This window comes from Elephas maximus, chromosome 9 (assembly GCF_024166365.1).
Source record: "Elephas maximus indicus isolate mEleMax1 chromosome 9, mEleMax1 primary haplotype, whole genome shotgun sequence".
Lineage (NCBI taxonomy): Eukaryota > Metazoa > Chordata > Mammalia > Proboscidea > Elephantidae > Elephas > Elephas maximus.
This window is the reverse complement of record NC_064827.1, coordinates 81,792,765-81,820,565: the sequence shown is the minus strand read 5'-3', so window position 1 is coordinate 81,820,565 and position 27,801 is coordinate 81,792,765. Positions and strand designations below refer to the sequence as shown.

Genomic DNA, 27,801 nt, shown 5'->3' with positions numbered 1-27,801 from the left:
TTGAGTGGCGATTAAAGTCCCATACACATTGATGTTAATATTATTTGGCAAATGGGAAACACTACTGTACCGATGTTCTTGAGCTTGGTGAGGGAAAACGCGGGATAATTTAGCAGTTGCTTGGAACCATATTTTGGGATAACACACCTCTAGAAAGTGATGGATTCTCTTTTTCCCTAACTAGATACCACCTGGGGCGACTACTCACAGAAATCTATGCAACCAGATGCTCTGATCTCCGCAAACTGTGGGACCATTAAGTTAAGGCTCTTGGGAATATAAGGTTAGGGGAAAATCATTAAAAGTATAATAAAAAGTATAACAAAACAACATCAGTAAAGTATATTCTAAAAGATAGCCACTTCCAGACAATTCTGATTCACTGGCATAAGAAAACCACCACAACCGCTGGGTTCCAGTAGGTCCCCCTTCTCTGGAATCCCTTTCTTTGGTTGTTCAGAAAATACAGCAGCAGCATCTGCTAAGGTGGGTTTTTCCCCAATTTCAAGTTGTGCAAACTCTCTTTTTTAAAGTTTTAAATCAAGCCTTTACCAGGCTGAAATTTAGCATATTTTACGCTTTTACTTTTCCTTGCTCATTTTTGCAGACCTTAGAAAATGCATGCATAGTGCCTAGGCCTTTAACAGTTTATCGAGCTAGTCAAAACCACATTTTTCTGGACCTGGTCCTCAGCCCTGCGTCAGCTCGAGAAATTGGAGCACAAGTAGACCCCATCTCCCTGCACTTGCATGATCTGTGGGAGGTAGGGTGATGGGTGTTTTGTTCTTTCATTTAAGGAGATTGAACTAAACTGCAGATCTAAAAAGACAGTAACTGATTTAAAAAACTTGGCGTATGAGTTTAAAAACCTGTTATCTGAAAACCACGGGTAACTGACACTTGTGAGGAATTACTATATTATAATTCACTAGCCACAAGTGTTTTCCAAAGGAGTGATCTTTATTAAACTCAGATCTAATCAAGCTATTCCTGTGCATCAAACCCTTCAATGGCTCCAACTGCCTCCAGGATACAATCCCAGCTCCTTAGCTGGTGTTTGATGCCCTCTGTGATTTATTGGGCCACTCTGCCATTCCAGCTTCTCTCTCCCTGCCTCTAGTCCTTTGGTTAACTCCTGATCTTTCACAAAGGCCCCAGTTCACGATTTCCTTAGTGCTTTCTCCCCTACCAAGTGGCGTTCATCAGTCCCTCCTTCACTCACTCCGTTGCAATGCCGCGGTTCTGAGCACGTCTCTAATGCTGCACTTATCACACTGTACTACAATTGTTACACATCTATTTCTCCTACTACCTAGACTGTAAACTGCCTGAGACGAAGAACTCTAATTCATTTTCATAATCCCAGTGTTTAGCCAGAACCTAGCAAATAGAAGGGAGGACTCAGTAAGAGTTTACTCAATTTTAAAAGTCCTACCTGGAAAATATCCAACAGCCCTCAAGGCGACCCCAGGCCATGCCACAAAACCCACCAACAAACATCTGTCCCACCTCAGTGACAATCTAAGGGGATGCATTCAACATGACCATCAGGAAGCCACTTCTGGTTTTGGTTTCTAGGACTGAAGAATGTGATATGTCCTCTTGCGGTGTAATAAATTGCTTTTATATGGCCTTTCTAGCCATGGTCTTGCAACTACAATTAAATGACTGGCTGGGACTAGCAAATGAGGTGTGTGGAACGCTTGTGGGGACTGGACAGTCTGCTAATGCAAATAAGGTGCAATGGAACCTGTGGAGAGGACTGGTTAGTTGACAGTCTTGCGGGCTGGGGGTGGGGGGGCCATACCTTGAAATTGATAAGGAGCTTGCTATATAACCAGCTTTCCTGACAGAGGTTTTAAAGAGATATACAGAGAGAAAGGAGGAGCTATAACACTGAAGACAGCGAGAGACAGCCCAGCAGCAACAAGAGCGACAGTGACACAAAATAGTAAGAACCAGGAGACTGGTGCGAGACAGCTGCAGTGAGGCTTGCCAATCCATGGAGCTAGGAGCTGTAACACTTGCCCAAGCAGGGACCAGTGACAGCAGGTGAAAAAAGGCTGTACTGATCAAAATATTGTATCCTGAGTTGTTCCTGTTACTTCCGAGTTGATCCTGATCCTGAGTTGCAACCTGTTACTTCCCTAATAAACCCCATAATTTTAAGAATGGTCCGTGAGTTCTACGTGGCCATTGCAACAAATTACTGAACACAGCAGAAAAGTAGAGAGCGCCATGCGAGGGATGGCTGGTGTGACAACTGGTAACAAGGCTGGAAAGTGGAAGTATGTCTGACCTCCACCTCACAGGAATCAGCTCCCCACCTCCTGAAGTTAGAGGACCTCTGATGCTATGATTGTACAGCTCTAAACAGTAATTTTGTATCAGCCAGAAATCATTTCTCATTTTACTGTGCCTTTTTTTTTTTTTTTTTACGTGAGGGCATGAAGTAAGCAACTGAATCTCTAGAAAGGCAAGCGTGTGGGCTGTACCAGTTTCAGAGTGTGCTCCTGACTTTTTAAGAGGCATGCCCAAACCTGAGTCTTTTTCCCAGAGGTGGATGTGTCTTTTTTTTTTTTTTTTCACTTTTCTTTTCTAAATAAAAGCTACAGAAAGTGGCTCCCTCTCTCAATTTTCGCACACAGGTCAATGTAATCAGGCTTCATTTAGAAGTGAAAATAATGCAGGCCAACACTAGAGGACACTCTTGTCATAGGCAAAAGCATGGGACACATTCTGAAGAAAGCAGAGAGTTAAAAGTTAAAACTTCCTTCCCTTGAAGGAACCAACCTAACCATTTCAAAGAACTTCAAAAAAAAAAATTTTTTTTTTTTTTAAATCAGAAACCGTAACCACTATTTGTTAGTTGAGATGGTGAAATGACAGTTAACAAGAACGAATGGTTAATAGAAAGCTAGTTTCCCTTAAGCATTTTTAATGGGGGCACTTCTACATTTCTATTTCTAGAAGTCTGGGCACACATGCAGAGAAGTCAGAACCTGCCAGGAACACTCAATGCATTTGTCTTTCAAATCTGCCAATAAAAATCCACAGAAGAATCAAAGGCATTTTAGTTAAACATTTTTTTTTTTTTTTTTTTCAAAATGCAGAAAGCATTTCTTCTTTTTAACTCTCAATGGGAAGCAATCCCCGTGTCACATGGTCAAATCCTAATGGAGTAGAAACCCACGTCTTTAAAATAATCTTCCCATAGAATGAAAATAACTTCTCCAAATGACTAATCTTTTAACACCAAAAAACCATAGCACTTTTCAGCTCTCACCACATGTGGAAATATACTAAAACTATGTGAATGATTAGACCTGTACAGACAGACAATATTTAAGATGAAAGAGTCAATTGCCAGGCACTGATGAGCCCCTAGAAAGGCATACTACTGAACACCAGCAGACAGCTAACCATATGTGAGACACCATCAGCAGCGGTGGTTCTAACTGGGTGCCCCAACTAGGTGGTTCCCAGGCTTACCTTCAAGGTCTTTACTGCCACCGTCAGGCTATATTTCTTCCACACTCCTTCATATACCTCCCCATACTGGCCTCCTCCCAGTTTGTGCTTCATGGTGATGTCTGTGCGTTCCATCTCCCACTTGTCATAGTTGGGGGACACGCCATAGACAGTGGGCTTGTTGCGCTTGGGGGCTGGATAATGGAGAGTGGTAATCAGCCCGTCTGCCACTGTTGAATGGTGATGAACCAACTCGGCCAAAGTATTAAAGCGGCTCTCTGAGGAGACGTAGAGCTGAGGAAAATAGGGAATAATTTCAGTCCACAGACCAGATGTGAATTCAAACAATTCCAATAAACTAGCTTTGCTGAGGCTGCATTTAGTGCACAGCAAATCCCAGATAAACAGCTTTCCATGTAGGACTGAGCTTTCAGAAAATCACCTATATTGTCTTTCTCTACATGTGTTGTAATTTATTTGCTAAAGCAGGAAGATGACAATAAAATGTCTCAGGTCCTTTGCATCTGCTGCACTCCCTGCCTGAAATCCGCTACTCCTGTAATTTTCATATTCCCAGTTCTCTCTTATCATTCGGAGCTCAGTTTGAATGTTTATGAAATATTCTGTAATCATCCAATTCAAAGTTGCTGCCCACCACTAGTCATATCACCTGTTTTACTTCTCTGTACTGTACTTACCACTAGCAGATAATTTATTGATTTGCCCACCAGACTGTAAGCTTATGAGAGCAGAGCCCTAAACTGTCTTTTTTAAATCTTGTATCCCCAATGTTGAGAACAGAAAATGAGCACGTAACAGGTACTCAGTAATTGCTGATTAAATTAATGGATTGTTGATGTTGACTGCTGTCGAGCTGATTCCAACTCATAGGGACACCATGTGACAAAGTAGAACTACCTCACAGGGTTTTCTCTGCTGAAATCTTTACAGAAGCAGATCACTAGGCCTTTCTCCTTTGGAGCCTCTGGGTGGGTTTGAACTGCCAGCGTTGCAGTTTGCAGCTGAGTGCTTACCCGTTTTGCCACCAAAAACTCAAAAACCAAATCCACTGCTGTTGGGTCAATTCCGACTCATAGTAACCCTACAGGACAGAGTAGAACTGCCCCTTAGGGTTTCCAAGGAGTGGCTGGTGGATTCGAACTGCCTGACCTTTTGGTTAGCAGCTGTAGCTCTTAACCACTGCGTCACCAGGGCTCCTTAATGGATAGTAGAACTGAATACCTCTCTGCTGACTGGAAAAGAAAATCATTTATTTCATTTATATCATATTAAATGGATAAACCTAGAATGAACAGTGATCAGAAGATGAAAATCACTAAAAAACATAAGTCTCCTTTGTATTCCTACCCCGTCGCTTTGAGCCAAGTGGGAAGCATCGGAGGCCAAAAACTTGCAAATCCCAGGGTATGCCCCTGTAGAATGCTCCCATTAGCACTCTCGAGAACAGAGTGGAAGCATTCCTGTCACACAGTGGGGGCTTGCAGTGCCAAACAAGGAGATAATACACCCTTTTCCATCATGGGCAAATAAGTAGAAGGGCTTAAAACAGAGCACTTGAGTCTCAGATGGACAGCAGTGAGCCCCTCCACGTACATCCTGTCTGGATACAAGGGTAACAGGGAGGGAGGGAAAGGAGCAGGCTAGCTTTTCTTTTTTTCTTTCTCTCACTTTTTGTGTAAGTGATGTGGTGAGAGAATGCTTCCTTATCAGAAAATAATTGCAGATTAAACCCCACACAGAGTATCTAGCTCCAGGCACGAGACTGAATCTATTGGCTCACTAAGAGCAGCCAACGACCTTGAAGGTAGAAAGGACACTCAACATCATGACTAGGAGTTCAGAAGACCTGACCAAACTGCGAAGACATGGGATGATGAATGCAGATTTGGGACAGTGATGACACCTGGGGTGGGAGGGAGGGAAAAGGAACAGGGTCAGGACTCAGCTATAGCTGTAATGTTTTACTACTTAAAAAACAAAAAGAGAAGAAAAAGCCTGAAACACACGGCAAAATGGATGTGATAAAGCTGGGCCAAGGCCTTTGGCTGTTGGTTATGTTAGTCTCTATCACTTTTTTGTATAATAATAAATAATAAAAATATTTTTGCAAAGAAATAATGACAAAATACATAAGCTGATCCCATCTATAACCCTCAAGGGGGTAAAGAGGATTCATTAGCAAAGAGGTTTTACTTTCTTCCTTTGTTTTTGCTTGGGGAGGTAACAAAATCAAATGAATTTTTAAAAATCAGAGAAGTCAATGGCAAACTTTGTTGTTAGAATCTTTTGGTAACAATTTTACTAAAATAAAATTCTGAGAAATCCAAGACTGGTCCAGAAAGATTTCTTTGCTCTGGGGAACTTGCTCCTTATGCAAAGACAGTGGTCCTGAAGACATGAACTTGCCCCTCTGCAAGATGGTGTCTTTGAGTAGCAGGACCTTCCAGGAAAAGGAGGAGGCCACCAGGAGGCCCCACTTTTATACTTGAGAGCACCAAACAGAAACCACTAAGTGAACTTCTCTAGAAATGTTACGGGTCACACAGACCCAGGGAGATGCGTGGATATACGTAAGTGTGGGGTCGGCGGGGGGGGGGTTAATATCCACACAATGATATACACAGCACTCTCCTCAGTGTTGGCTGCCAATACAAGTGCAGCTGTCACAAAAAAAACTGAGTGGGACATGGGGACAGTTCCTAATCATTCCCACTGTTAGTCGCCCTATTACTTCACCGCAGGTTGCAAATACTCCAACCTCTCTTCTCTCGGGTTAGCTGAGGTAATGGTGTTCCATACCAAGAAGCGCAGAGGAGAGAGAAAAGCCATTCCAAGAAGACATTCCCTAGAATCAGAGCACCCCTCTTGACTGAGAAATCATCAGCATAGTATAGGGCAAAAGAGTCCATTTTGCTTGCTGGGCTCCTGGGGCAGGTTCACCTGGAAGCAAGGCCCATTACCCAAACCCTCTCCATCAGGGCATCAAGCACAGAGTTGGCTTGAGAGGAGCGCTTCAAGGTCAGAAGATCAAGTCCTTCTGACCATGTGGCATGCTAATGGCTCCTCCAAGCCCTAGTTTATGCAGAGTTCGTTCCTGGTCTCATATGAGTCCCTCTCAGGCTGCTCTGTTAGAGACTTTAAGAGTTTCAGGAGGTTTTATTGAATGGCAAACATTATCCCAACATAAAATTTACATACTGAAACTTATTATTAAAACTACTCTCCCTTAAATGCACAATATATTCAATTCACAGTCCTCTTTTAGCAGTCAAGTCTGGTGGCCTCCTCCTGATTAGTTCTAGGTTTTGAGCAGCATTATGCCAGCGACCTGGGTAATCTTCATCAGGAATTCATGGCATGTTCAGAGAAGAAAGTGAAATCAGCGTTATGAATGGCATGTCATCATGCTATGTACCCAGCTATATAAACACGCAGGGCGCTCGGCCAGGGCCGCTGCCTCTTCCTAATCGTGTAGGACTTGCCAAAGAAACTCACCAGAAACTGCTGTCCTCCTGACAGCCAGACCCACAGGCTTAACTGAGCCTAGATGTATACAACCTTTGGGTCCCTCAGACCCTGAAGTCCCACACACTACAGGCCACCTGGCCAGGAAGCTATGCGCCGCCTCCCCCCGCCCCCGCCCCCCACCAAGTGCTTCTCATAACCAGCAGGAAGGCAAAAGCCCAGCAATACTTAAATAATGTTCCAAGTCTCTTCTACCAGGGAAGATTAGCTCTGTTTTAGCAGGCTTTTCACCAGGATACCTGCACCTGCTAAGCCACTTTCAGCACCGGTAAATCTTTAAAAGTCAAGAAGTTGGCCCATCCTGCCACCTCTGCTAAAACTTAAATCCAAATTCCACTCTTGTCAACCTGAACCTGTTGAGGTTTTCAGCAGATCATGAAAATAAATGTCCACTGAGCCTCTCTGTCAAGAAAAACAAAGACTCTATCAGGGGCTGTAAGGACTTGTGGAACTTGACAGTGGCATCTCAAAGAAGTAAATCAGGTACAGGCACAACTAACCAGAACGAAAGATTTAGACGGGGCTGAGGAGAAAAAAAGTCTTTAATTCCACTACAGTGGCAGAGGATTACAAATTTTGAAAGAGCATCAGAACTACAATCAAATCCCAGGATATTTTAAGGTTTTTAAGAATGTCAAGGGTCCTAGAAAACAGGTATGGCTCAATTTGGTCCTTTCAAAAGTCCAGCTCAAAATTCCCAGAGTCCTCTGCTCTGGGCCCTTGAGCTGATGACCCTGGGATGACTGACTGGCCATGAACAGGAGGAGAGTGGTAAACAAAAGCCAAGAGGGTGGAGGCAGAAAGAAATTCTTTGAGGGCTTACAGAAGAAACTTCTAAATTCAGTTGTGTTTTCTAAAGATTAGCTAATACGAAAATAAGAACTAAACTTATTCAACCCCAGCCTACCCCTCCTACCAACCTTAAATTTTCCCTTTAGAAATCCAAAAAGGATTGCATCAAAGCTCTGCTATGTGAGAAGCATTTTTTCAATGCCGAGACACACTGTCCCACACGTAGTTTTAATACCCCCCCATTCTGATGCTGTTTCACTCGGCCCACTCAAATGTGGCCCTCACAGTGAGGAACTTCCACAAATGGTGAGCCTAATAATCCTACGGGCTGAGAAATCTCCAGGTGCTTGGATAACTGAACGGGGAGTCTTTGCTCAGGAGGGAGAAGAGCAAGATGTCCAGGGAAGTTTGATGAGTTGTCCAATGGCAGATACTGCTTGATAAAATGTGTTCCCTACGCTCTGCCTGGACTGAAAAGAGCCCACTTGAACATTTCTGGCTTTTAGACAAAGGGCTTGACTTCCTCTATGGATGAATCTCAAATTCTGCAAATCATGTATCCCACATATAGCCTCCCCCTCCCTTAACAGTACTTCGGTCCAACCCCCAGCTAATGGCTTGACAAAATAGATCATGCCTGTCTGCACCTGTTCCAAGGATGCTGATTAGACAACTCCTGGGAAAAGAAACCAATAACCTATTCAGTACAAACCTCAACTGATTACCCTGGTGCAGCACAATTTGCCTTAGATAAATTGTACAGATGGGAAGCAAGCTGTCAGTTCCAGAAAATTACCTCCCCATGAGGGTTACACCCTGAAGATGATTCACTACAAAGGTACCCTTACAGTCTGAAGGTTCTTTCAAAAGGCCCCACCACCCCAGAGTACATCCTACAAAATGGAATAACCTAGCCCAACATTTGGGATAAGAACAATGACCCAAAAAGTAAGCTGACTGATAAGGATCGTCTCTAGTCACCTATGAGCAACAGTCTGTGCTGCCTGTTGAATAAACCACAGCGTTGGTAGTAAAGACATGAGCAGTAACAGAAAGCATCAGATACTGGTATTAAGGACTTTAGCCAGAAGACTGAGACAAGTGAAGAAAATACCAGATAAGAACATTAAAAAAAGGAACTGTATGTATGTTCATATAGCAAAAATGAATGTGTTGGACTAGCCAGGAAAATGCTAAAAAGTTTAAGGGACTAGCCCTACCAGATATTAAAACATATTATAAAGCCAGAGCAATTATAACACTTTGGTATTGGCACATGAATAGACAGATCAATGGGACAGAACAGAAAGTAGATCAACAGACCCATATACATGTGAGAATTTGGTGTATTTCAAATACGTAGGAAACATGCATTTAACAAATGGCAGAAGGATAACTCAAAATATGACATATGCATATTAAATACAATGAGATTTCATTCTTTACCAGATTGATAAAGATGTTTTTAAAAGTCTGATAATATACTGTTGATGAGGGTGAGGATAAACAGGTACTCTCATATGTTGCCGGTGAGAGTATAAATTTGCACAGTTTTTTAGAGGCTAATCTGGCAGTATCTGCACAAATTTTAAATGCACATAACCTTCAATCCAGCAATTCCAGTTCTAGCAACTTACCCTGCAGACACTTATACTGCACACAAAGTACGTATAGGGTGTTTTCAAACTGCAGGCCATGACCTATTAGTGCGACCATCAAATAAATTTAGTGGGTTATGACCACAATTGAAAAAATAAAAAAGAAAGAGGAACAGAATGGAATATAAAATATCAGAGTGTATTACATACAATAAGGGTACCTATGGTTTCAGGAAACTTTTGTTACTAGTGTGAGTATTGGGTGGTGATGTAAAACGTTTTTCTTATAGTGGGCTGACATTTTTTAAAAAAGGTTTCAAAGCCACCTCCTAACAGTAGGATTTATAATAGCAAAAGATTGGAAACTGCCTAAAAGTCACCCAGTAGGGGACTGGTTAAATAAATGATGGTCCAGCCATCCTATGCAGTCATTTAGAATGAGGCAGCACTAACCATACTGCCATAAACCACCTCCAAAATATATTATTAGGTGCAAAAAGCAACACGCAGAACAGTATGTACAGAGCATGCATCATTCATGTGTGTTTTTAAATATAAACAAACATACATACATTGGGCAACTCTGAAAGAAATTAGTAACAGTGGTTACCTCTGCAAAGGGGAACTAAATTAGGAGACAGAATTGTTTTTCACTGTAGCACATTCTGTTGTATTGATTTTTTTTCTAACCATGTGCATGTATTACATATTATATTAAAAAAGAAATACATACACAATCTCATCTCCAACAATCCACATCTATAGACTCAACTACAGCATGGTGATACAGTAGACAGCGAGGTCAAAGTTTAGTTCCATCAGTTACTCACTATATGACTCTGGGCAAGAAACTTGACCCTCTTAAGCCTCTAGTTCCTTAATGCAAAAATGCAGATTACAGCAATACCTGTCCTGAAGACTGCAAAATGCCCCTGCAAGCAGGAGCTCAGTAAATGTGAACTCATCCCTTCCTCTTGGACTCTTAGGGACTGTTTATAAAAAAAAGGAAGACCACAAAACCACGAAGAAATAAATGTCAACTCCTTTATAAAACTATGATCTAGTTTCTTTTTTAAAATTGTGTGTTTATTATACATGAATGCAAGCATACATGCACATACATAAATGTGATTTTATCCACAGGAAGAAGGCCATATTCCAGACTTACTGTGGACAGGAGCTTTAAAAATATCTATTGTCTGAATTTTTCTTATTGAGGATGAATTTCTATCACAACAAGAGAAGATTTTTTTAAAAGGAAGAATCTTAATGTGGACAGTATATCCAAAACCCCAACAGATATTCCAATCTTAAGAAACTGCCAACAATGAAACTCCAGAGGAACAATAAAAGAATCACACCAGGTCCATGGACTTGTAATGGTCACATGGCTGGTACTTAGTAAACAGTCCTTCCTAAGGCTAATGGAATGATTATTGCAGTTTACTTGAAAGATTACTCAAACATCTTGGTTGCGTTATGTTGCAAAAACTTATCAACTTGGCAATAAGACCTCTGCGTTTTCCTGGCCAAAGACTAACTTCACCCCAACAACCTCCCTAAGCCCTTTCTCTGGGGTTCCCTACCTTGCCATCAGATGCAGTGTTGATCCTGTAGTGGTACACCCTTCCTTCATATCTCAGCGAGATGGACCTCTGGCCAGGACTGCTCTCGCTCTCTCGCACCAAGAAGCTGCCATTTATTCCGCTGCTCAGTAGGTATTCAGCAGCATTGCGTGACACAGGCCCATGGTACCAGGAATGTTTCTCCAGACTGTTGACAGGCGTGATGTAGTTGCTTGGAACCCACCCTTGGCCATTTTTGGTTTGGGCTTCACACCATTCACCATTGTGATTGTAGCCTAAGACCCGGAGCTTTTCACCTTAGAAAGAAGAACCAAATCAGACATGTTGGCTTTTTTAAAAAGCCTTTAAGGCTTAGTTCATTTTCATTTACTCTTGTGTGACTACTAAAAATCTCCAAATTCCTAAATACCTGCATCATTCTGAACAAATTCATATATATACACTTATAAGTGTATAAAAATATAAAAGTACACATTTATATACAAAAAGCTTTCTGTTTGTGCTGAATATACAGATAAATATATAGCCTCAATTTTTATAAATCTATTATGTTTATTCAAGTGTTCTACTCCTAACATAAAGAAGCTTTTGCAGAAAAAAAAAGCTTTTTCTGATACCTTTTCTTTCAGAATTTGGCCCACGTGGTCTTTTCCAGTATAAAATTTAAGGAAAGCTCTGCTTTTGTTAAGGACCACTGTACAGAAACTCTTCTCCTTCGGGAGACGTGACTCTCTTAGAAAGATGCTTTTATCTTTTTGGATGCCTCCACCATTCCAAACTTTAAAGCTGTTCTTTCAATTAGCAAAGGGTGACCAGCCAAGCCACAATCCACCCTGATTTCTGTCTCTTGCAACCACTACCAGCTGCCCAAAGCCTTTTACCTTTAGTTATGCTTAGAGTATTATCCCCACTGGCCACAAAATCATACAGTGCAACGAAAAGGTTGGGGTCATTTTCACTGGGACCAGCAAGAAGGTTTTCCTTGGAGTTCCAACGAGCTGCTTCGCTCAGACCTTGGGGCTCAAAATCTGATGCTACCGGCCTCTGAAGGGCTTCTGGAAAAGAAAGACGGGGGCAAAGAAGAAAGAGAGAAGAAGATTGGAAAACAAAATTAGTTCTACTCTCAGGAGCAAAAGAATCTGCGTTTCCAGCATTATATATTCCTAATTTCTCATTTTTTAACCTCTGTAAAAACATACTATATATTAAGAAAAGTGGTAAATATGGACTCTTCCTTTACCAAATCTTGTGGAAAAGAGTAAGTATTTTCATTCTGAGGTGGTAATAACCATTCCTAAACAGTTTAAGCTTTTCAGAGTCACTAATTCAAAATGAATTTAGTCAGGAATTCAAATCGTCCACCCTTATATGTCTTTGCTACTGCTTATGCTGTCACATGAACTAAAAACTTCTTGCTTTAAATATTTTTAAATGATCAAAGTTAATATATTCACATAATTAAAAAACCAAATAGTACAGAAGGGCTTGTGATAACAAACATTTTCTATCCCCCAGAGGCAACTTCTATTTTTTTGATGATCCCCTCCATCTCTCTACATATGAATTATATCACTCCATCCTCTACACACACACACACACACACACACACACACACACACACACACATACACTGCTTGGCATTCTCAACTCGTTACCTTTGTAATTTTAAATAATAGACTTACACCTTTATTTCCTGTTCTACCAACTAGAGACAGTCTCTCTCAACAACTGACTTCACAAATTAAGGATATTAACATCCCATTCTTGCTTCCATCTTTTCTACCCCTTCACCCACCTCTCAAATATGGTCTCTTCTTCGTATTTTCTTTAACCTTATGAAAATTAGTAATGGTTACTTCTATTCTGTAATAATAATAAAGTCTTTCATGTTTTGGGTCTAGGTAGATTCTAGAAGTTGAAAATCAATAAAGAGCTATTATAAAATGTGTGAATACTGCTTACTACAGGGTCTAATAGTTCATTGTTTTCTTCCTTTAACTTTTTCCTTGAACCATGTTCAAATTTTCTATAGAGTTTCTTTGTTAAAATGGCAATATACACAAAGGTTCTTCCAAACCAGCAAGTATACTCCAAGTAGACCTTACAGTTGCAGGACACTGTAAGTGAAATCTGTATGCTCATTTAAGAAAGCCATCATAAGAAATAAAACTTAAAAGGGGGGCGGGGGGAGAAAATTCTAATTTGAAAACACAGAAACAAAAAAAACCAAACCAAATCCACCGCTGTCGAAGTCAATTCCAACTCACAGCAACCCTACAGGACAGAGTAGAACTCCTCCCACAGGGTTTCCAAGGCAGTAAATCTTTAAGGAAGCAGATTGCCACATCCTTCTCCCTTGGATCAGGTGGTGGGCTCAAACTGCCTACCTTTGGGTTGGCAGCCAAGTGTTTTAACCACTGCGCCGCCAGGGCTACTTGAAAACACAGAAAGGGTCTACCATATGCTTCAGACAAACACAAAGGGTACCACAATGATAATTTAATTTTCCCTGTCTGTGGCTTTAGAGGACCCCCAGGCATCTTTTTCCTGGGTGGTACCCCCAATATCAGGGATGGGCTTGATTCTGCATTGTTGCCTAACAGCAACCCTATGTACCAGAACAAAACACTGCCTGGTCCTGCGCCATCCTCACAATTGTTGCTATGCTTGAGCCCACTGTTGCAGCCACTGTGTCAATCCATCTCACTGAGAGTCTTCCTCTTTTTTGCTAACCCTCCACTTTACCAAGCATGATGTCCTTCTCCAGGGACTAGTCTCTCCTGATAACATGTCCAAAGTACGGGAGACAAAGTCTCACCATCCTTGCTTCTAAGGAGCACTCTGGCTGTATTCCTTCCAAGACAGATGTGTTCATTTTTCTGGCAGTCCATGGTATATTCAATATTCTTCACCAACACCGTAATTCCAAGGCATCAATTCTTCTTCAGTTTTCCATATTCATTGTCCAGCTTTCACATGCATATGAGCCGAATAAAAATACCATGGCTTGGGTCAGGCGCACCTTAGTCCTCAAAGTGACATCCTTGTTTTTTTTTTTAAAACACCTTAAAGAGGTCTTTTGCAGCAGATTTGCCCAACGTCAAACATATCTGATGTCCTGACTGCTGCTTCCATGGGTGTTGATCGTGGATTCAAGTAAAATGAAATCCCTGACAACTTCAATGTTTTCTCCATTTATCATAATGTCGCTTACTGGTTCAGTTGTGAGGATTTCTGTTTTCTTTATGTTGAGGTGCAATCCATACTGAAGGCTGTGGTCTCTGATCTTCATCAGTAAGTGCTTCAAGGTTGTGTTATCTGCATAACACAGGTTGTTAATGAGTCTTCCTTCAATCCTGATGCTTCGATCTTCTTCATATAGTTCAGCTTCTTGGATTATTTGCTCAGCATACAGACTGAATCAGAATGGTGAAAGGATATAACTCTGATGCACACCTTTTCTCATCTTAAACCACAGAGCATCCCCTTGTTCTGTTCGAAGGGCTGCCTGCTGGTCTATGTACAGGTTCCTCATGAGCTCAATTAAGTATTCTGGAATTCCTATTCTTTTTAATGTTATCCCTAATTTGTCATGACTCACACAGTCAAATGCCTTTCCCTAGTCAATAAAATACAAGGTAAACATCTTTCTGGTATTCTTTGCTTTCAGCCAAGATCCACCTGACATTAGCTTTAAAAAAAAAATCAAAACACGGGAGATACCTGAAAGGCTGGGCTAAACTTGTAGAAATATTACTGGAGAGCTTTTAGAAATCGACATTCTTTTAAACATCTGTTTGGAATAAATCAACAGAACATAAATAACAAAGGTCTTTTAATTCTAGCTTTTCAAGTATTAACTGAAGTAAACCTTCGGAAAGTATTTTTCTAAAAGAGGCAAAGATAATTTCAAGGAAATGGGTCCTGTACCACTACCATTCCCTAAAATATGGAAAAGGCTTAGTGACATGTTAGGCTTTGCTCTCTGAATATTTACACTGAATAATAAAAACACATTATTATAAAAGTATGTCTGGCACAATCATGATCAGGGATTGATTAGCTAACCAAAAACAAACAAAAAACCTGGTTAAAGCAGGGAATGTTTCTTTTATTAGGATATGTGACCCCTCACCTCCACCTGAATGTCCTTCTGGTGTGCAACTGGAACTTGATGTTGTCCTTTTCTGGAAGTCCTATCTATAATGCATCATTTCACTTCTAGCTGCAATTTCCTTCAGGTGGAAACAGAACCGAGAGCCATCCGCTATGTAACTTCAGAGCAAAAACTCTGAGATTTTTACAATCCCTTCTAATCATTTATAGCTGTCTCACTCATGTCTAATTTAGCAGCAATTTTTAAAAGGCTACCTGCTGTTACTGAGTCTTTCTGAAACATTTCTCTTAATTTTGATAAAAACAATCCTCTTTTCACACTTGCATTTCATTGTTTTTTTTTTTTTTCCAATTAACCAAGAAGCATATCTAAACTAAACAGGTTTTGAAGCAAACACAACTGGCTCTTGGTATAGCTTCAACTTGGTCAACAGGAGCAGTGTGCAGACAGGGTAGAGTGGCTGCCCTATCCCATGTGACATGAGCACTAATGAGGCATATTTTATGAAGGAAGTGGAGCGTGCTGGTCAAGTTGAGTGGAAGCTAGTCAGAAGAGCTCCTATTGTAATATTGAGGACAGCTACTAGGCAGACGATTCTTAACATGAAAGAACTGTTTACATATCAACAAGAAGATAAATCCCTTGACTATTACAGAATGAACAAAAAACATAACTCACAGAAAATTAAAATGAACATGAAACATGTTAACTTCTCTAATAAAGGAATGCACATTCTTTGTCAAATTGGCAGAAACATTTTCTTGGGGACAACAGCCAATGTTGATAAGACTTCAATGAAACAGACACTCTCAGACAATACTAGTAGCTGTTAGCTGCCGTCCAGTCGATCCCCACTCATGGCGACCCCATGGATTCAGAGTAGAATCGCAGAGTAGGGCTGTGATTTTTCAGAATCAGACTGCCAGGGCTGTCTTTCGAGGTGCCTTTGGGTGGGTCTGAATCTCGAACGTTTTGATTAGCAGCCAAGTGCTTAACCATTGGCACCACCCAGGGACTCCCTATGGTAGTACTAGGTGCATAAATTGCTAAAACATTTTAGGAGGGCAACTGGAAATAGAAACCAAGAATCTTTAAAAATTTTCATAACCTTTGATCTACCTCTAGAAATTTATCCCGAAAGATCCACACAATGATTTGTACACACTGGTGGGTCTTGCAGGATGACTTTAAATAACAGCACTAAAGATAAAAAATACAAAATATCAAACAATATAAGTTAGTTTATGGATCATGCATAAAATAAAATATATTCATAAAACCATTCAAAATATTTTTTGGAAAAAATATTTAATGGCCTGGGAATATACTAATAATACATTGTTTAAGTGTTTACATCACAACCAGTACATACAGCATGATTCCAATTTTGTAAAAACTGAAAAAAGACCAGAAGAAACTAAACCAAAAGGTAAACAGTAGTTAACTTAGAGTGGTGGAATTTTAAGTATCTAAATACTTTTTTATATTTTGGAAACCCTGGTGGTGTAGTGGTTAAGTGCTGCTGCTGTTAACCAAAAGTTTGGCAGTTCAAATTCACCAGGCGCTCCCTGGAAACTCCATGGGGCAGTTCTACTCTGTCCTGTAGGGTCACTATGAGTCGGAATCAATTTGACGACAGTGGGTTTGGTTTTTTTTTTTTTTTTTTAATTTTGGCATATTTCTCACAACAAATATGGATTGTCTTTATGAGCAGAAAACAATTATAAAAACAGGAAAACTGCTATCATAAATAAAAGCCAACTGACACATAATTGATAACATAAAAAAGTATGTGTCGGGGGGGGTGTGGATCTCTTCAAGTTGCCCTGAAAAAGTATTTGTGCATTTCCTTTTAGTGTCCCAACCTCATGGCCACAAGCATACAACTTTGGCAGACCTGGTCCACACAGGAAATTAAACCAAAGTCATGAATACAGACATGCTTTTCTTCTGAAATGCCATTTGACCTCTCCTATCAAAACATTCTGTAGCATCTGGATTTGATCAAAGTTACATAATCAGGGGAAGTGGCCTAGAAAACACCTGGAATAAGCAGAATGCAGACTCGCCCAGAGGTAACTATTAATTTAAAATATGGGTTAAAGTGGGACTGTCCCTAAAAAGTAGATAGATGCTGGGAATTTTGTGCAAGAGATGAGATCTTTGTTAGGCAGGAAAGGGCCTCCCACTACTTTTTGATTCAACAGGACGTCAGGAAATCCAAGGCAGTCTCTCTGATTTTCCTCTCCAGTTTTTGCTTCATTCCACAAATTAATGGCCAAAACCCAAAGGGAAGTATTGCTCATGCATGCCTCTGGATCAAGACACTCAACTGTAGCCACAATCCAACACCAAAACCTTCCAGTCAATTCCCAATCCAGGGTGATGTCAAAATTGACTCACAATGTATAAATGCCAAGTTACTTGCTTCATCTCATAATGAACTATGCTCGCGAACCTTTAAAACGATCACAGCTTAGGAAGCCAAAGCTGCAGAATGTACTTAAATCTTCCTTGTTTAATACATGAACTTTCTGCAAGCATCAGTGTCAGGAAGTTATACCCCTAAAAGAAGTCCAAAGGCTTCATTCAAAAAAGATGCTCAAAATAACTCTTCTCTTTTGTTCTTCTGGGGGATCCTCTGGCTATTGTTAAAATCGTAGAAAATAAATAAATTTTCACATCTGTCGTTATTCTTAAATTTTTTAGTGAACATTTTCTGTAGCATCCTTTCTGAGTCATATTTTAAGTATATTAAAGATCTGTATCTTCAAAAGTGCCTCTAATCCCATTTAAAACCATTTTGTTATTTCACCATGTCAATGAAAAGGTTTCCTTTCCGCCCACCAACAGAACTCAGGAAAAGTCATTAGCCAGTTGAGCACCATGAATGGTGAAATCTAAAAAATGCCTCCAAACCTCTAAAAAGCTATGGCGCCAGATATGAGAATATCAAATTTTTTTCAGTAAGAACCATGCCACAAAATTCACTAGATCCATGCATGATTAACCTGTTGGAACAATATTCTAAGAAAATGGTTTGAGTCTTTAGGGTACAATTTAAAGATCATTTTATACAAAAATAATCCTTTCTTAAAGTTATGAGTCACTGATCAAAAATGTTTACAAAAGATTCTCCGACATGGCGTATCTGGTCTAGACTTCCAGGGGTTGCTGTTCAACCCAACACTGGCAACAGTGAGGGAAGCAGATTCTCATAAATCCCAGGGGCTGGCTACCTTCATGGAAACCCTGGCGGCACAGTGCTTAAGTGCTACTGCTGTAACCAAGAGGTCGGCAGTTCAAATCCACCAGGCACTCCTTGGAATCTCTACTCTGTCCTATAGGGTCACTATGAGTCAGAATCGACTTGATGGCAGTGGGTTTTGGTTGGTTTGGCTACTTCATAGTCCCAAGGGGAAGGAAGACTTCACCTCCAGGAAAAACATCCCAGCTAGTTCCCACTTCCCTGTTGGTACTTCTGCCCAAGATTGGGGTTTCCTCTGAAAGGCAGAGTTGTCAGCTAGGCAGCAGCCATTACTGTCCACTCTGTGGTCTCTCAGATCCTCATCAACATTTCAGTGTGAGGGAGGGGCAAGAAGGCAGGGGAGAGTCAGACAGGATAAACATTCCCTTTCCTTTTGGTCACATTTAATTATTTAAACTCTTGTTGCTTTATACTTATTTCTTCTGTGGGTCCTTTACTATTACCCTCTAGTTCAAGGAATCTCTGTAATTTAAAAATCTATAAAACAGATTCTTCTAAAAAGAAGGAAGGTTTCGTGTTTTATTTCATACTCTGTTCCAACTGATGAGATCATGCTCCAACTATTCTCAAGTCAGTTTGTAACGGTCTCATACAACTTTTTATAATATGAGCTTAGAGAAAAAGTATTATTTCCCACAAGTTGAACTTGATGAAAGTCATTTTATCTACATTCTATCCAGTCCTTTAATGTGTAATTTACACTCTCAGAGTTACTTAAAATTATTTAAAAAAAAAAAAACAAGTTTAGCTAGACACAGCCTTCACGTTAACTTCACATTTCTGAACAAAACTGGCAGAATATTTGCCCAGCACCCTAAAGCACTGTGTCAGCTGCTGGGGTGTGGGGTACAGCAGGGTGGTAATAACACAAAACATCATCACTCGACCTCAACTCCAAATGAGCGGATCACCTTGTGAGAGAAACACAGTTAATGAAAGTATGCATGGCCTCAAAGCAAAAGTCTAATAGATGGCAAGTGCTGCCTCTGAATTAATTTATAAATTACAGAATACAGACACTGAAGGCCAGGAGTTGGAGAGGGAGAGCTCACTGTGTTGGAAAGGAGGCAGACCATGAACAAGACAGCGCCTGGCAAGGGAGGAGGAGGACATGCAGATCCAAGGCTGGCCTGACACAGCGGCAACCAAGGCAGGGCTCTTCATCTGTGCAGTGCTGTGGATGCCTCCTGTGAAGCCTAGGGACTCCTCAGAATAAAGTTTGTAAATGCATAAAATACAGAAGGTTACCAAGGAAACTAATTATACTGAAATAGTCATGGAAATGCTTTAACGAATTTGTGATACAGCACTTCTTTATTAACGCATTAAATAGAAGCTTCTTTACTCACACACTAAGTAACAATGGCAATTGCTGTGTGCCATCAAGTCAATTCCAACTCATAGTGACCCTATATGACAGAGTTGAACTGCCCCATAGGGTTTCCTAGACAGTAATCTTTACGGGAGCAGATTGCCAGGTGGGTTCAAACTGCTGACCTTTCAGTTAGCAGCTGACGGCTTAATCACTGCGCTGCCTAACTACTACCATTTCAAAGTCCTGACCAGTGTAAATGACGCCGTCAACTGTTAGGTGACATGAAAGTATCTGAGATTTCTATTGGTGACAAAGTCACATGTACTGCTAATATTACTGTAGCTTGTTACCTATCTTTATTAAAATAAAAAAAAAGGAAAGAAAATGCTAAATTTCAGACAGAACTCAATAAAACAAAATTTTTAATTTTTTTCCCATCCAAGGACATGGAGTCCCTGAATTCTATCCCGGACTCCAAAGGTCTTTCAATTTGGTTCAGTAGAATCCCAGTAACCTTACAGGGAAAGGAGTCTAGAAATGAGGCCAGTATGAATTTAGGGAGAAGTCTGAATTATTTAAGTTTCTATTTAGAGAAATCCAGTTTTATTACTTTCTACTTAATGGCATTATAGGCAATAAATAGGTTTCTAGATAAATCTACTTTAAAAAATAATATTTGAATTAGCTCAAGTTTTAAGTATTTCCCCCTACATTCATTTTACATTATAATGTTCTTAGCCAGTCAGTTTTAAAAACAGAATCCTCCATCCTAACCCCTGTTCCCTATTAGCAGTTCAAACATTAACCTTTCTGATGACATACAGTCCCTATCCCCCTCCCTCTACCAAAATATAAAAAACTAAAAGGAATTCTAAGCACCCAGGAACCCTGGTGGCACAGTGGTTAAGAGCTTGGCTGTTAACCAAAAGGTCGGCAGTTTGAATCTACTAGGCGCTCCTTGGGAATGCTATGGGGCAGTCCTACTATGTTCTATAGGGTTGCTATGACTTGGAATCGATCCATGGCAATGGGTATGGTTTGGTTTACTATCAATGTCTATAATTACTGGAAACACCCTATACAATGAACGCCACCATCATCAAACCACCCTAAATATCTGTCATTCAAGCCTGCCAGAAACAGGTTTGAGGTAATCTTCATTGCCCCTCTAGCTCTCACCCCAGTTGTTCACACCCCACATCCTGGCCATTTTTCCTCTCAAATCTCTCCAATCTTTGATCTTCACTGTCCTTTTCATGCCCCACCACACCCTTGACTTCCCACTGGCTTCCCTGACTTTGACCCTGCCCCCCTTCACTCCACCCCCACATTGACACCAGAGGGATCCTTCTAAAACGCAAACCTGATCAAGTCACTCTCCTTTTTAAAAATCCCACTGAGATGGCTGGCGGCCGAGAGGCAGAAGAGAGAATGGGAGTCCTGTGGGTCAATGGTTCGTCACCATATACTGGCAGTGTCACCTGGGGCAATGCTTGAAGCCTCTGAAAACTACAGTTTCCTCTTTTGAAAACAGAAATATCATGTGTCTTGCACGGTAGTTGGGAGTTCGCAGAAAAAAAAATGGGAGACGCTGTGCTTCTGGCATGTAACAGACCACCAAAAAAATGGTAGGGGCTATTATTACCATTCCAACTACAGGAAACTCAGAGCTCCTGAAGTGGGCACAGAGATCCTTCAGGGTCTGCTCTAGAACCATCTTCCCCTGCTCTCCCTGCTTTTCATTCAGCCTCCTCACAAGCCTTGCAGTCTCCCCTATGGAAACTTGGTGCCTCACCTGTCCGTACCTCTACCGGTGCCATTTATTCTCCCTGGAATGTCCTTCCCAACCTACTCCTCATCCTCCTGGCCCTACCATGCCTATAAACCTTTTCTAACTGGTCCTTTTTCCTCCTCACCCTCAATTAATTACCTCCCCTTCACTCCATTTGTGTACTTGGTGTCAGTTTCTATTATCACCATGGCAGGGTATGGAATGTGTCAACATGTGACTTGCAGTACAATAAGCATGTGCTCTGAGGTGGACAAAGCTTACTCAAATCTCAGCACCACCATATCTTGAATGCTGCTGTTGTTGTTAGATGCCGTCGAGTCAGTTCCAACTCATAGCAACTCCACGTACAACAGAACGAAACACTGCCTGGTCCTGCACCATCCTTACAATCACTGTTATGCCTGAGCCCACTGTTGCAGCCGTTGTGTCAATCCATCTCATTGAGGGTCTTCCTCTTTTCTGCTGACCCTGTACTTTATCAAGCATGATATCCTTCTCCAAGAACTGATCCCTCCTGACAACATGTCCAAAGTATGTAAGACACAGTCTTGCCATCCTTGCTTCTAAGGAGCATTCTGGTTGTACTTTTCCCAAGACAGATTTGTTCGTTCTTTTGGCTGTCCACGGTGTATTCAATATTCTTCACCAACACCACCACTCAAAGGCGTCAACTCTTCTTCAGTCTTCCTTATTCACTGTCCAGCTTTCACATGCATATGATGTTACTGAAAATACCATGGCTTGGGTCAGGTGCACCTTAGTCTTCAACGTGACATCTTTGCTTTTCAACACTTTCTAGAGGTCCTTTGCAGCAGATTTGCCCAATGCAATGCGTCATTTGAGTTCCTGACTGCTGTTTTCATGGGCGTTGATTGTGGATCCAAGTAAAATGAAATCCTTGACAACTTCAATCTTTTCTCCGTTTATCATGATGCTGCTCCTTGGTCCAGTTGTGAGGATTTTTGTTTTCTTTATGTTGAGGTGTAATCCATACCGAAGGCTGTGGTCTTTGATCTTCATTAGTAACTGCTTCAAGCCCTCTTCACTTTCAGCAAGCAAGGTTGTGTCATCTACATAACACGGGTCGTTAATGAGTCTTCCTCCAATCTTGATGCCCTGTTCTTCATACAGTCCAGCTTCTCGAATTATTTGCTCAGCACACAGACTGAATAGGTATGGTAAAAGGATATACTTCTGACACACACTTTTCCAGACTTTAAACCACTCAGTGTCCCCTTGTTCTGTCTGGTAATATCTTGAATATATTATTTAATTTCTGAGCCTCAGTTTCTCAGTTGCAAAACAGCGGAAAAATGGTACTGACTTAAGTTGGATGGTTAGGTTGGATTCAATGGCATCCCGTACGCAAAGTACTTTTGCACAAGTGTCGTGTGTACCTGGCACTAGCACTAGCATACTGCACGACAGCGCAATTACTCCCTCTCTTACTGTTATAACAATGAAAACTCCTTTGGGGAGGAGATCAAGTCTTTTTTATCTCAGCATCTTCAGCACCTGCCTTGTTCAATGCAGGGCATATAGCACTGCCTGGTGTTTGTTAAAATGAACTCATTTGTAGAACACTCTGCACTTGTCTCTTTAGCAACAAAACAAAGTATTAAGTTGACCGAAAAGGGCACCTTAATAATCTGTTAACTTGTAATAACAGAACTAGAAATGATAGGCAATAAAGATGAAAAGCAAATGCAACTTGACTAGAAAAACCTTTATAAAGGTCTAGGAAATTCAATAATTTTTTTTTCCCCCAACGTATTGTAAACCATGGTCAAGATCCTTTAAAAAAGAAAAAAAAAAAGTGTAAAGTAAAAGTACATTTCTCTGTGCTTTCAAAAGAAAGGGGATTTGTTACAGACTCCTAAAGTAGCATAGTGAGGTCCCTGGATGGCTCCATGTACTTTCCCATCATTTCAGGAATCTCTGTGCAGGCCATAGATTCAAACTGTCCCCATGAGCCTGCTAACCATAAAAGCATTTTCATTCTGTCATAGGCCATTTGCAACAGACTAAAAAGCCTTTCCATCTGCCTGTCAGGCATGTGATGGTTTGAAAGCATTCGTTTCACATTTCTTGTGCTCCTTTAATGTTTCATCATGGACTCACAGGTCATCTTAGATCTGAGTCACTAGAGTAACGTTCCCAGAATATATTGTTATGTGGGTATTCCAAGGTGACCAAAAGGAGGAATTCTGAGTAAAGCAATAGCTAATGCCACTCACAGCCCACCTACAAATACAATTTTAAGGTATTTAATACACAATGCTATTTGCTAAATTTGAGAACTGGTAAGACTGATAAGGGTTAGGTCTCTAAAAAGAATTTAAGAGTAATGAGGATAAAATCTGTACAATTTAATGTGCTAAAATAATAGCTAATATGTATTGTGCCAGGCACTTTGTGTAGAATCCTCACCACCCCATCATGTAGACTCTATGATGACTCTATTTGATAGGGGAGGAAATGGAAGCAGGGACAGGTGAAGCTACTGATCTGTCTCTCCCTCCACTTGTCCATCCATCAGCTGTCTGGCTGTCCATCAGTCAGTCACTTTCACTCAGTCTCTTGTGCTCGTCTCTCCTCTCTCACGATCTGGCTCTTTCTCTCTTCTCATCTACCTGGATCTCTTTCTCAGCCCACCCTCTCCTCTGTCCCTGTCCCTTCTCCATCTTCGTTTTCCTTTTCCCATCTCAACATGTCTTTCTGTCTCCCAGTCTCTGTCTCATCCCCTTCTCTCTCTCTCTCCCGTTTTTCCCTCTCTCCCTCTCTCTCTACCTTCCATCTGTTTCTCTGTCTCCCCCGTCTGTCCACCTGTCCCCCTCATCAACACAACCTAATATGCACAATATAACAAAGTACCTATGGTATGGGTTAAGAAAGAAGAGTTTTAAGACCAGTTTCGGAGAGTAACAATGCTCAATATCTGAGGAAAAAGTTAAAATCTCAAAAAGAAGTAACTAGCAAGTTATTCTTCCTTATGGCTTTGAACCATAATTTTACTGTGGAAGAAAACAACCTCTAAGCTTGTTGAGATTTACTCCAAAATAATGGGGGGGGGGGGATATAGTTAAAATAAGATTGGCTATAAGCTGATAATTGTTAAAGCACGGTGATGAGTACATTGGAGTTCATTAGGCTGTCTACTTTTGATACAGGTTTAAAATTTCCCATTTAAAAAAAGTTTAAAAAAAAAAAACCTAAGAATTTATTTAATAAATGGTTCTGCAGTGTGTTTAATTATGATTCACCATTTACAGAAGAAAAATTAAATCCTTCCAATGTCCAATTTGATCTTAAGTTCTTGTTTTATACATATATATACATATACACACATATACATATGTAAAACCTATCCATTGATATTTTTTCCCGTTTCTATTTCATTTGGCAAAAATACAATGACTTGATTTCACAAAGGTATTAAGTAATGTAAGATTATCAGTTTTCATGTTTGGGGCTTGTGGAAAATTGCCTCTGGAGAAGAGAGATAAAATATTGATACCCATGAACCAATGGGATTTTTTTCTTCCACAATGAAAATATTCACCACAGAATAAGAGGGTCAGAGGAAGGGAAAATATTTTCCTGCTTAAAACCAAGCACGAAACCAACCAAACCAAACCCACTGCCGTCGAGTTGATTCTGACTCATAGCAACCCTACAGGACAGAGGAGAACTGCCCCGCAGAGTTTCCAAGGAGTGTCTGGCAGATTCAAACTGCCGACCTTTTGGTTAGCAGCCATACCACTTAACCATTACGCCACCAAGGTTTCCAAAAACCAAGCACAGGAAGTATTAATTATATGCATCAAAACAAATTTGAAAATGAATTGTTTTATAAAAAAAAAAAAAAAAAAGCTATGGGTGGGTTCAGCTCAATTCTATCGTTACCTCAGCCATTAGAGAAACTGGCAAACCTGACATTTTAGATTGCTAAATATTTGTTTAAAATAACAGCTAACATATGCTAAGCTCTTGTTCTATGCCAGACTCTGTGCTAAACAATTTATTTAAAATCTCTCATTTAAATTTCACAACAACTCAGTGAGGTAGGTGCTATTATGATCCTTATTTTAGAAATGAGAAAACTAAGGTTCAGAGAGCAACCTGCTCAAGATCATCAGGCAGCAGGCAGCACAGCTGGTATTTGGAGCCAGGCTGGCTGGCTCCAGAGTTGCCCTATCTACACATGAAAATGGTACCCTAACAATACTTGAGACAGCCATAAAACCGCAGAGATGCAGGGCATTTCGAAGGAATCTCATATTGATATAAATACATCTCCCAGTTTCTCAAAACAGTCCTGTCAGGGGGCTGGAGAGAGGATGTTATCTGTCTTAGAGGTAAGGAAATGGAAGCTCAGAGAGGTCAGAGGAAAACTTGGATCTCCTAACTCCAAATTCAATATTATTTCTAACCAAAGTGAACTGGAGCCCTTCTTCCTCCTCTTCTATAAAACAGGGTAGTATTAGAGTAATACCTAAACCTCCTAGCGTTCGTATGGAAATTAAAGGTACACCAAGCATTCGGTGCCAAGGCCCACCACATCAGAAATCAATAATGTGAATATAATCCAGAACAAAAAGCACTGACTGACTGTCTATGAGGTTACAGAAAAAGCCTTAAGTTTTCGTTGTTACTAAACCTGGGAGGTATCTGATGACCTCAGGAGAGCGTATTTAGAAAGACAGTATAAGCTTCTTCAAGCAAAAGTTCTAAAACTGTATCTGTGTGGCTGGCACCACATAAAGCAGTCACCAGAAAGCTAACTGCTGAAAAGAAGCACTTAAATAAAGGGTCCTTAAAATAAATGTTGAAAGTTCAAGAAGAGTTCATTTCACAGACATTACTTTTTGAATCCACACTATGGAACTAACACATTCATGTACAACATTTACGCACAATGTACTTAAATACAAACATATGAACAAATCAAAGTAAAATCGAATTCAAGTGCCTAACGTTCACGTTTTCTTTCACATCTCTAGGGGGAAGAAACAGAAAATTGAGTGTGTTCAATGTGGACCAAAGATCATAAAGCTAAATGTGGTCAAAGTGAACAGATACTGCTAAATATACATTTTCACAAAGTTGGATGGCAAGATTAAAATGTTATAATGCTTGTATATGCATAAAATATTTCTAGAAGCACACATAAGAAACGCCTGAGTGACTGCCTGTGGGTAGGGAAACTCAGTATGAAAGAGAATTACTTTCACTAAGTGATCTTTTAGAATTTATCATGTACAGGTGTTTTTTCATATACATTAAAAAAATTCTTAATTCTACTCTAAAAGTAACCACTTTACCAGCATTTCCAGAAGAGAAAGAGAGGGTGCCCTTTTTTCAGTCATTACTTGAGGTGTTTCTGAGGATACCATTGTAATATCCACAGTGAGTTCCAAAGGAAACAAATAATAACAGCTGGTAGAGGGGCTAAGAGTGGGCTCTCTGGAGCCAGACAGTACAGGTTCTAATCCCAGCACCAACACTTGCTAGCTCTGTGACCTTTTAGACAAGTTACCTAATCTTTTGGTGCCTTGTCTCATCTATAAAATTGAAATAACCATATGGTGAACATGAAAAATAAGTGAATTAAATCATGTGAAGTGCTTGGCATACAATGAGCATTTAATAACTGTTATCTATCATAAGGAACCCTGGTGGTGCAACAGTTCAGCACTTGGCTGCTAAATGAAAAGTTGGCAGTTTGAATCCACCCAGCAGCTCTGTGGAAGAAAGACGTGGCAATCTGCTTCCACAAAGATTACAGTCAAGGAAACTCTATAGGGCAGTTCTACTCTGTCCATGGGGTTGCTAGGAGTTGAAAATCAACTCGATGGCACCTAACGATAACATTGTCACAGTTATGGAGGCTTCCTGGACATATCCAAACAGCTTGAGGGATTGGTTTACTGGGTTAAAAGGCTTGGGGCCACAGTATCCAGGGACAACTTAATCAACTGGCACAACATAATTCACAAAGATAATGTTTCTACATCCTAGTTTGATGAGTAGTGTCTGGGGTTTTAAAAGCTTTAGAGGCCATGTAAAATACAACTATTGTTTCTACTCGTATAGAGCAAAAGAGAATGAAAGCAATCAAAGGCTCAAAGAAGAAACTAGTCCATGGGACTAACAGCCCACTACAGCCTCTGTTAACCTGAGACAAGAAGAACTAGATGGTGCCCGGTTCCCACTACTGACTGTTTTGACTAGGGACATAGAGAAGGTCCTGGACAGAACGTGAGAAAAATGTAGAACAAAATTCAAATTCCTAAAAAAAAAAAAGGCCAAACCT

At 40.5% G+C, this 27,801-nt stretch overlaps 1 protein-coding gene across 4 annotated transcripts in view; it reads right to left on the bottom strand.

Moving 5' to 3' along the window:
* ABL1 (ABL proto-oncogene 1, non-receptor tyrosine kinase) overlaps positions 1 to 27,801 on the bottom strand; it is a 195,798-nt gene that overhangs the window by 25,900 nt on the left and 142,097 nt on the right. For all 4 annotated transcript variants that reach the window (XR_007518784.1, XR_007518785.1, XM_049896982.1 and 1 more), the window contains exons 2-4: positions 11,875 to 12,048; positions 10,994 to 11,289; positions 3,493 to 3,765 (exon numbers count right to left, since the gene is read on the bottom strand). Coding sequence is in view for 2 of the 4 variants with exons in the window: in XM_049896982.1 (XP_049752939.1) it covers positions 3,493 to 3,765; positions 10,994 to 11,289; positions 11,875 to 12,048 (743 nt within the window). In the remaining 2 variants the exon portion in view is untranslated. The remainder of the gene's footprint in view (positions 1 to 3,492; positions 3,766 to 10,993; positions 11,290 to 11,874; positions 12,049 to 27,801) is intronic.